Source organism: Sus scrofa, chromosome 13 (assembly GCF_054392235.1).
Source record: "Sus scrofa isolate SSC_HxYL_T2T_F1_AM1 chromosome 13, Sscrofa_HxYL_maternal_Yorkshire_Landrace_v2.0, whole genome shotgun sequence".
In the NCBI taxonomy this organism is placed as follows: Eukaryota; Metazoa; Chordata; class Mammalia; order Artiodactyla; family Suidae; genus Sus; species Sus scrofa.
Window position 1 is genome coordinate 83,771,114 of NC_139395.1, and position 10,499 is coordinate 83,781,612.

General features: G+C 59.3%; 1 protein-coding gene across 1 annotated transcript in view; it reads right to left on the bottom strand.

Moving 5' to 3' along the window:
- The window catches only part of PLXND1 (plexin D1), a 49,788-nt gene extending 47,287 nt beyond the window's left edge, over nt 1-2,501 (bottom strand). Inside the window, exon 1 of the mRNA XM_021069365.2 lies at nt 1,049-2,501. Within this exon, the coding sequence (XP_020925024.2) occupies nt 1,049-2,362 (1,314 nt within the window). The 5' untranslated portion in view covers nt 2,363-2,501. The remainder of the gene's footprint in view (nt 1-1,048) is intronic.
- Nucleotides 2,502-10,499: the final 7,998 nt, after the last annotated feature.

Sequence of the window (10,499 nt, forward strand, 5' to 3'; positions counted from 1 at the left end):
CTTTTGACCCAGCCACTGGGACTCCTCTAACACACACCCTGAGCTGTGAGGCAGCAAGGGCTGGGCAGCATTAAGAACACAGATGCTGGGGCCAGACAGCCCAGATTCAAATCCTGCCTCTGCTGCTTCCTAGCTGTGTGATCTTGAACAAGTTCCTTAAACTCTGTGCCTCAGTTTTTTTATCTGTAAAATGGGGATGAGAACAAAGTATATCTTCATGTTACTGTTAAAAACCTAGAGTTAGGCCATGGGGTATGTATCCCACAACTGCTCCTGCCTTCCCCACTAGCCCCCATGCCTGGTGCAAGTGTAACACTCAGTAAATTGTGTTGAATGAGTGAATAAAAGTTGGCCTCAGGAACACACCTCTTTGCCAACCAGTGGCCCCCTGAAGAGTGCCTATTGGTTCCCAAATGCCTGTGTCCCTTGCCACATATCCCACTGTGCACCTAGGCCCACCCTGTTGCACCAGTGTCCCTGCTGCACGTACCTTGCAACTGCAGGGCCATGCTCCACACCTGCCTGCCTCCCTGCACACCTGCCACACCCGTGCACACATCTGCCAACTCCCAAAGGCAGCCCTGATGGGCTCACAGAGCTGGCCCAGAACACATATTTGATCAGACACTGCACTCACTTGCTGTGCCTTCAGCTTCAGCCCTGAAACACCTGTGACCACCAGCGGGCTGCGCACAGTTGGCTCTCTCTCCAGCGCCCACCTGGAGACCAAGACCACTCCCACACACCTAGATATGCGTACCTGTAATTCAGCAGGCAACTTAAGTGCCCCATGCTCACACCTGAGCCATATTCACACTAAGTCCCCCCACCACTTCGGCTAACACCTGCATCCCCGCCTATATCCTGTCGAGTATACCTGGGTCCCCGCAAATGCATTTGTGGCCCAGAGTACACACTCGGGTCCCCGTACACGCATATCTGGGTTGCATCACGGTCACACCTTGCCCAGTTACACAACTTGCCCAGTTACTGTACGCTCTCCCTCGATGGTCCCTCGCACCCTCGCACCCCGGCGGCCCGGGCGTACCTGGATGTTGAGCTTGCGCTCACAGGCTGGCCCGGTGCCCTGCACCACGCTGTCGAGCACCGCCACCACGTCGGGTGCGGGGTCCACGAAGCAGGCGTTGCGTGCGGCGCGGATTGCGGCTTGCACGTCGGCGAAGCGGAAGGCACAGAGCGCCGCAGGAGCTGTACGGGCCGCCAGGGCTCCCTGCGGCCGCTCGAAGACCGCAAAGAGCCTCTCTCGCGCGGGAAAGACCGATACCAGGCGGCTGTAGAGATCGCCGCGGCCCGCGCCGCCCGCGCACTGCAAGCCTAGCTGGATGTAGGACTCAGTGAGCTTCTTGGCGTCGCCGCCGGCGCCGCGGGGCAGGCAGATGCGCGCCAGCAGGCTCCGCGCCTGGCTCTCCTTGTCGCCCGCGCGCGCCTCGCTGTTGAGCGCCAGATACGCGTAGGTCTGGGCTCCCGGCTGCGGGTCCGGAGGATGCAGGAAGGCGCGCACGAAGCCCAGCTTGTGCTGCTCCTTGGCGCTCTGCTTGATCTTGAGAATGTTGTCGTCGGAGGGATTGAGGTCGAAAGTGAAGAGCTTGGCTAGGTCGCCGCGCGCATCCAGGGAGCGGATGGAGATTTCGGGCGTGTTCTCGAAGCGGTGGTCCTCCAGGCTGGAGTTGCGCGGGAAGAAGGCGCTGCCGTAGCCCGTGTACGTGGCGCCCACGAGCAGGCGACTGCCCCCGGTGCCGGCGGCCGGCGGCAGGACCAGCCCCACGGTGGACGCGTTTGGGTGGTTGGCCGCCACGTTCAGCATGCTGGGGAACACCGTGACGGGCTGGGCGGGCGGCGCGGCGGGCGGGAAGTGCACCGCCACCGCCGAGATGTTGCCCCGCCGCCGCAGCTGGCAGAAGCCCTGGTAGATGGAACCGCACACGACCACCAGGCCCTGGCCCGGGTCCAGCTGCAGGATTTTGTTGTAGTTGTCAGTGAGGCGCCGCGGGTGCTCGCACGAGGCCTGAGGCAGCTGCGGGGCGTGACACAACGGGCTGTCCGCCACTGGGCCCACGGCCGCCTCGGCCTCCAGGCTCAGGTTAGCGCCCGACAGCTGGTAGAGGCGGTTGACGGCCGCCAGGTACACCGTCCCCGCCGCGCCGTCCAGGGCGAAGTTGTTGGTGGGCGTGGGCGAGGGGAACCGGCGCTGGATCTCCAGAGCGTCGATCCGCGCCGCCCCCAGGAACAGCAGAAGCAGAAGCGGACACGACGGGGCCGGGAATGGCGGGCGCCGCGGCAGGGGGCTGGCCGCGGCGGCCCGGGCGCTAAGGGGTGCGCCGCCCGCGGCGCGACGAGCCATCCGGGCGTGCGCGGGCTGCGCGGCGCGGCGAGTGCATGGGGCGCGGCGCGGCCGGGAGCCGGGAGTCCGGAGGCGGCAGGAGGCGGGGGGCGGGCCCGGGCCGCGAGGCGCTTCCTGCCCGCGCCAGCCGCCCCCGGCCCCGGCGCCCCGGCCGGGCTCAGCAGCTCAGCGCAACCCGGGGGCGGGACGGGGGCGGCTCCGCTGCGGACACGCCCTCGCGCCCCGCCCCCGCCGCGCCCCGCCCGGCCGCGCCCCGCCTCCTGGGCCCCCTCCCGCCCGGGGCCCACCTCCCCTGGCGTCCCGGGCCTCAGCCCCCGGCTGCCACCCTGCCCTCCGGCTGCCGGGCCCCCGCTCGGCTGTCGGTGTGTCCCGCCGCCCCGTGCCCTCCAGGACCTTCCCGCGCGGCGACCGCGGCCCAGGGCTCCCTTCCCGGTGCTGCCTCCGCCTCCGTCGCTGGTTGCTTTAGTTCCTTCTCCCTCTTGGCTGTTTGGCCTGTCTCTCGGGCTTGTTTTATTTTTTCCTTCCTTTTTTCTGCCGTCTCTGTCTCTCTTCCCTTCTCGATGTCTGTCTCTCAGTGTCTCCCTGTCTCTGTGCTCCCCCTCCACCCCCACCCCCCCGACTCCTTGCGTGTTGTCGCTCCTTGTCTCAGTCTCTGCTTGTCTTTCGCTCTCCGTGTTACGTCGCCCCCACCCCCACTTTCTCCCCTGTATCCTCTCTCCCTTCTCTCCGTTTTTCTGTGCCTGGTTCTCCTCCCACCTCCCCTACCCCGGTCCCCTCGGCCAGTCTCTGTCTCCCTCCCTCTCTTTCTCTCCATCCCTCTACCCGCTCTGTCCACCCTCCTCTCTGGCGCCCTCCCCCTCTCTCTCCTCACTCTCCACTCCCTTTCACAGGCACCCCCAGGGGCAGCTGGGGAGGGGGCACCACCCCATTCAATCCCATGATCTGTCCTTCAAACCCCAGCCCCAAAAGAGGTTGGACAGGTGACAGGGACAAAGGGACCAGAGCTCCAGGGTCAGACATGAAACAGGGAACGTGGAGAGGAACTGTTTCAGGCCTGTGCCAACCGGGGGGCCACCCAGAGTAAGATGTCAGTCCTGGAGGATGATGGCCCTAGGACGCCCACAGTTGCCTCCTCTGGAGACCAAGCTGCCCTCCCACTCACTTTATTTGGGACTCTGGAAGGATCTAAAATCCTCCCAGATTTAGTGGAAGATCAGCCACAGGTGAGCTGGCACTGGGCCTACTTCTCCTTTCACCTGGGAGGAGCAGGTGAGCACTTGGGGCCCAGGCAGGCAGTGATGACTACAGGGCCATAGAGCCTGCATCAGGAGTATGCATGGCCTTGGCCACAGTGGGTGCCAAGGTGCAGTTCGCCCCCTGCCAGGCACTCTGCCAAGCCCTTCACCCACACAGCCACCTTCTGAGGCTGGTACTATTATAGTCCCACCTTATAGATGCAGAGCCTGAGGCCCCAGAGGTGAAGGGACTGGCCCAAGAGGCACAGCGCTTAAGGAGCAGAACTATGACCTTTGAAAGCCCAAGTCAGCCAGCTCCAAACATCCACCCCCCTCAACTTTCCTCCGGCCCCAGGCCAGCTCCAGGCTCTCAAAATGGGGGACTCCCACATGGTGGGTGCACATGGTACCTGTGGTCCCGGCTCTGAGGGTGGCACGGCCTCCCTCCCCTGGCCAGGAAGGAAGACAGGGGGTTTCTCTGGGCCCCGGGGGGTAGGCAGGAAAGCCCAGGCCTAGAGCTGGCCCCCACTTCCCCAACACCGTTGCCTTCCTGCCATCAGCATCTGCCCATCACGCCTGCCTTTTTCCAACCCCTCTGTCGGTCTGGCCACTGCTTTGCTAGCCAGGAGTATTTAACACGGGAAATCAGAGGTTCTGCTTCTGGGGCCCCATCCCCCACCCCTGAGGCCCAAGGCCACTCAGGGGACAGCTCAATGGAACTAATGCCCCCACCTCCACCTCTGGGTGAAGCGCACTCATGTGCCACCCGTGGATTGGGACCAGGAGCCCCTCAGGAACGCAGGCGGCTGCCTCAATGCCCCTCGCCCCACCCTCCCTGGAGCTCTCCCCAGCATCCCTCTATCTCCTTCTCCATCTTTTTCTCATCTTTCTCCAGCCTTCCCCACCCCATCTCTGGTTTTGTCTGTCTTCTTGCTCCTCCTGGTTTCTCTCTTTGTCTCTCTCTCCCAGTCTCTCCCCCACCCTTTCACTCTGTCTGTCTCTTTGTGTGTGTGTCTCTCTCTCAGCGTCTCTGCCTCTGTCTCCCTCCCTGTCTCCCCCTCTCTCCCTCCCAGCTTCCTTCCTGTCTCCCGGGCTCCTCTAGCCGCATCCTGCAGCTCCCCCCACTGAGCCTTGAGGATAATGCTCTGTGTGGTCGAGGCTCAGTCTGGCACACAGCAAATGGTTCCAGTTCCGGGCACGTTGGACACAAACTACCTGCCAAGCTGAGCACAGGGACTCAGAGCCGCCTGGAGCTGGGGGTATGCAGGACCACGTTAGCTGCAGAAGGCAGAGCAGGATCCAAGTGTCCCTGTGTAAGCTGGAGGCGGAAGTGCTGTGTAGCCTATGGCTAGACACTTGCCCTTTCTGAGCCTCAGTTTCCTTGTCTGTAAAATGAAAACAATCATGGTAGCACACCAGGCCCTGAGAGGTTGATGTGAAGCATGGAACATAGCAGAAAGCACAGTGCTGGGCAAATGCTTTTCCCCTTACACTGAGCCAGGGCCCATTAGGGCCTATGGCAACTGGCAGAGCCACCGTCTACCCAGGGCAAACTACTAGGCTGAGCACTGCCCTGCACAATTTCACGCCAGCATCACAGCCAGCTGACAAGGCAGGCAAGGGTCACTGAACCCGTTTCACAGGTGGAGAAACCCAGGGGCATTACCAAGGTGAGGATTTGAACCTGGATCTATCTTCAGATCCTATGCTTGCTCCCCTCTGCCCATTAGTTGGGAGATCCCCCAGGCCAGGATGGGTCATGGTGGTGGCCATACTGTACCCCTGGCCAGGCAGAGAGTGCTGATAACTGTGGGCTGAGTGAATGAAGGAAGGAATGAATGAAGGAAAGAACACACATCTCCCCCAACCTTGCTAAGAGGCAGTGGGGTGTCCTAACAGAAGGGATTCAGAGGGAACCAGGGGGAGGTGGATGGCACCCAGGAAGGCGGGGGAGGTGGCACGGCACATCAACTCACTTTGAATCGACTAACCCAGGTTAACCAACCCCTGCGTGACTGCCAGCTAACCCTGGTTCACCCTCTGATTCAGGCCCTTTTCAGTCTTTGCTCTTCTGATTATATCAAGGAGAAGGTCTTTGTTTGGCGCTAGTGTGTCTTTAAGGCCTCTCTAACATTTGTCATTGTCCATTTTTAATAGACCATCTCAGGCTCAGCATTCTAGAATTTACTTATAGATCCTTGTTTTCTTGATAATATTTACAGTTATTTTTCTGGTTTTGGCAAGTGAGACTGGCTTTCCAAGCACAATAATGATATAAAGCTTGCTTGATAAATGCACTTATCAAAGTTTTTAAAACCTGAGTTAATTTAAAGACAAATATGGAGTAGGCCATAAGGCAGGTGGTACAAAATGCCTGAAAATTTGGAAACGTTAATCTAATCCAGTGCCTTTGTAGCTGAGGACATGGTGGCCCAGAGGGGCAGGTCCTTGCCTGGACACCCAGGGGTCAGTGGCCAGGCTGGCCCAGAGAAGGCAGCCCAGGCCTCTCACTGCTGCCTGGGCGGGGGCTTCCCCATCCTGCCCTGTCCGCACTTGGCTCTCCAGGCGCCCAAAGCCGAGCTGTGAGGAGCAGGAGGAAATGTTTTCCTTCTTCAATTGGAAAAAATAACAGTGGGGCCAGGGCTGCTCGGGGAGGGGACCCTGCCCTTCTGTCCCTTGAGCCTGGCCTCAGCAAATGCCTTCCGTGCAGGAAGTGCTCCTGACACACTCACTGCTCCGAGAACCGCCTTGGTGACAGGAATAGAGTCCTCTGGGACAGCTCAGCACCCCCAGGGTGGGCCCCAGGGGTGCCAGGAGCCACCAGTGCAGCTCCTCCGGGGCTCTGCCCTTCTCATCACACCCTGGGAACAAGCTGAGAGGTGGGTTTTATCAGCCCCATTTTACAGACGAGGACACTGAGGGTCAGGGAGGTGCCACCACTTGCCCGCAGCGGCATAGTGTACCGGCTCCTGCTCTGGGCCACTGCATCCCTCCACCCCTTGCCTTAGAGGTGAGAGACCTGAGTTCCAGGTCAGCTCTGCCCCAGCCACCTGGGTGACCTTGGTGGAGCCACTTCTCTTTGAGCCACAGTTTCCTTTTCTGGAAAAAGGGGAGCACAATCTGCCTCCCAAGGCTGCTGTGAGAATGGAAAACACATGCATGTCAAAGGCCCATCATGTCAGGAAGAATGTTCTAGTTCAGAATAATGGGGTCCTCTCCCCCAGGCTCCTCCAATCAATCATCTGTGCCCCACTCAGGAGAGCCCCCCAGACCTGGATAATGATGTCATCCTCATAGCAGCTGCGTCTGAGACACATCATCAATGCCAGTGTCCTTAAGGCGTGGGACGAATAAGATCACCTCTTTAGGTAACCCTCCAAATCTCCCTCTCCTATTCCTGTAAACATGGACACCAAGGCTCAGAGAGGCCTAGAGGCTTTCTTGAGGTCACACAGCAAATAGATGGCCCGAAGTGACCTCTGCCCCCTCTCTAGTCAGCCTTGATGCTCCACAATGAGTCTCCTTTCATTGACATCATGTCCTACTGGAGTGGCCCAGGACGGGTAGGGGGACTCTCTAGTAGCAGCACTGACAGGAAGCCGTGCACATCACGCTTAAGTGTTTCCGTTGGACACTTGGTGCTACTGGAGTGACCTGTTGGTTTTTCCCCACCACAGACTGTGTGGAAGACCAGGGGGTTTACCCTGCTTCCTAGTTCTGGAGTGTTGCCTCCTTGGCCCGCATTGGCTCCCGCCCCCCGGGGGGAGAGTGGCTGTCCTTGACTGTGACAAGCTGAGCCCCTGGCTCGCTTTTCTCTGTCTTTGTCTCTCCCAGGGGCGGGAGGAAATGGTTCTCATTCCTGGTGGTGAGAGACGCCCTCTCCTGACTCTGGGCACATCCTTGCCCTCTGTGGAAGGACGCGGCAGCCTGGGGTGGGGACTCAGAAGCCCCCATGCACCCATCCTGGGCGCCTGGCCTGCCAAGCCCCCGCGTGGCCCCTTTGTGCTCTGTGAGTCGGATAATGGGCGGCATTCTCAGACGTCCAGTCATGGGTCTGGGCCCGTGAAAGGACCCCGGCGGCTCCACACTGAGGCCTCTGTCCAGCAGTGGCGGGGGGGGGGGTGGGGGGGTAGGCAGGGCCATCCCAGGGGGACCCCACCCACATTCCCAGGCTGCCACCATTGCCAGGGGACATCTGCTGGGGGACGGGCTGGGGGGCAGGGGCAGATGATCCCTGAACAGATGGTGGGTGCTACATACATAGAGGCACAGGAAGACAGGAAAGCCACAGCTGAGGAGGAGCCAGGCTCACGTGGGCTGAGCACCTACTGTGCACCAGACATTTCCCAGCCAATTCTTTAAAAACCCTCAAAGGTCCATGCTAGTGATCCCATTTGATGGATGGGGAAACAGGCTAAGAGGCAAGGCCATGGTGCTGGGTTTGAACCCAGGTCTGTCTGACTATGCTCATTCCAGCAGATATTGAGTGACCGCCTACTCTATGCCCTGGGTCATAGCAGTGATGATGCCCTGAGGAGCATTTTGGCAACCAAGCCCACAGGAGCAAGACAGGCAGGCTTCCCAGGGGAAGGGGCACCTGAGACAGGTTTAGGGAGCCCTCACAGGTTACTGAGTATCTAACATAAACTTCATCTCTCACACTGCAGGGACTGTGAGGCTCCTCTATAGGGGAGGAGGCTGCAGTGCAAAAAAGGACAGTGACTTCCCTGGGGCCACCCAGCTGCTCGAGGTGGAGCTGGAACTTTCAGGTCTGACTGTTCCCTCTTCTCCAGGAGTGGGGTCCAGCCAAGGCTAAGGAGCTATTATCCTGTGGTCCTGGGTTCAAGTTCCAATGCTCTGCCTCCCATCTGCATGACCCAGAGTGAGTCCCTTTGCCTCTCTGGGTCCCAACTTCCACACCAGTGAAATGGGTCTACATGTCCCCACCTCTCCAAGCTGTGGAAATCAATGAGATCACCTCTAGATCACCCAGCTCGAGTAAAAAAATCAGTGTCATTTATCATTGAGTCATCGATGGGGAGGAGATGCTGCCGCTCTACCACCACCCTCACCCTTGCCCTGGAAGTTTCTTCCCCTGCCCTGCCCTGGCTGGCTGGAGCTCAGAGCTGGTACCCACAGAGGCATCTTCTCCTTGTCCCTTCCTCTGCCCCCTGCAGCCAGACTCTCATCTCAAGACACTCTGTCCCCTCCAGACTACATCTCCTCTGGGCCTCAGCCTTCTCTTCTGTAAAATGCACCTGCCTCTCAAAAGAGTTGGCCAGTGACACTTGGCATCTGCTCAGGTCTTTCCTCAGTGGCTCCCTGGAGTCTGCTGCTAGCAGATACCCCTTAACCTGGCCTAAAACTGAGTGCCTGCCACATGCTGAGCACACGTGAGAACTGCACAGGCCTCAAGGCTCGAGGATGGGGCCACTGGGATGCCCTCGCACCAGGTTGTAGGGAGGAGGTTGGCCTGGATGAGCAGGGCCTAGTCTTTCTCCTCCAGGGCCTGCATGCATCGCTAAAGAGAACCTAGTGTCCAGAGAAGGTGTGTTTCCTCTCTTGTTTTCTTGATCCACTGGCATGCATCCCTCAAGACCCTGCCCAAATGTCACCTTCCCTGGAAAGTTCTTCCTAGCGAACTCCTAGGCATCCCTCAAGGCCTAGTCTAAATAGCCCTTTTCCTGAGAAGACTTCCTTGAGCATGAAGCAGTGTCAAAACTCCTCCCATCACATTGCTTACCACACAGTATGAGGGCAACTTGCCCTCCCCAGTGGACTGGGAGGTCTGCCAGAAGGGGATATTTAGTCACTGCCAATAAATGTTAGAATGGATGGACAGCTGTATCACCACCCCAGGGCATCTGCCAAGCAGACAGGATGGTCATGCTGGCTGCTGGAGACCCCCTCCTGGGCAGTGCCAGACAGACTCTGCAGAAGCTGCCTCCATAACCCTTATTTTGTCTATGTGGCCACACTGACTATCCACCTTCATAAGACCAGGCCACATCAGGCCATCCTGCTCTGTGCCCTGCAGCCTGGGCGACCCACTGGTCCTCAAGGTGACCCCTCACCCCTGATTCCTGGTGTAGTTCTGAGGGTCCTGCCCCCTCCAGGCAAAACCCTGGGTAGAATAAAACACTAGAAAACAGAGTCCTTCCTTCATTCAGTAACCCCTAACCAAGCACCTACTATATGCCAGGCACTGGGAATATTATGGGGACCCCACAGGCAAGGTCCCTGTTTTCAGCCCAACCTCATGGGGGAGGCAGCCTCTAATCAAATAATCATATAACTGCAAAAGGTCACTGATGCTACAAAGGGCAATACCAAGTGGTTCCAGGACTGCTCACAGGGGGACTTGAACCCACCCTGGGCTCAGCAAGGGCTTCCCTGAGGCGGTAACCCCTGAGCTGAGCTCTGCAGGATGCTGAAGGGGGATCATTCCCAGCAGGAGGACAAGAGCAGAGGCTGGAGTGAGGAGCTGTGCGGGCCCTGAAAGAGCAGGACACATGCCCCGTGGGTGAGGTGGGGCCCTGCTGGGTTGGGGGCTAGGCAACCCAGACTGCACGGCTAGCTCAGGAAGCTGTGGGTGCTGTCAGAGGGAGAAGGGCAGGAACCGGAGGGCTGATGGAGGTTCGGGAGGGAGTTTTCGCAGATGTCTGGGCAGGCTATGACCCAGGGGCCTAGACAGGTGGCAGAGGAAGAGGAAGGCAGCCCAGGGCTATTTAGGAGGTGGGCTCCCAGGGTTGGGTACCGGGATATGGAGTGGGGGTGGGGACTCCTGGCAGGAGGTCCTAGGTCGTGGGCTTCGCCAGACAGGGGGTGCTACCTCTTTTGGAGTCAGAGAGCAGCCAATGGGTGGGGCCCAGACCCATTAGGGAGGCATTAAGTTCGAGGGC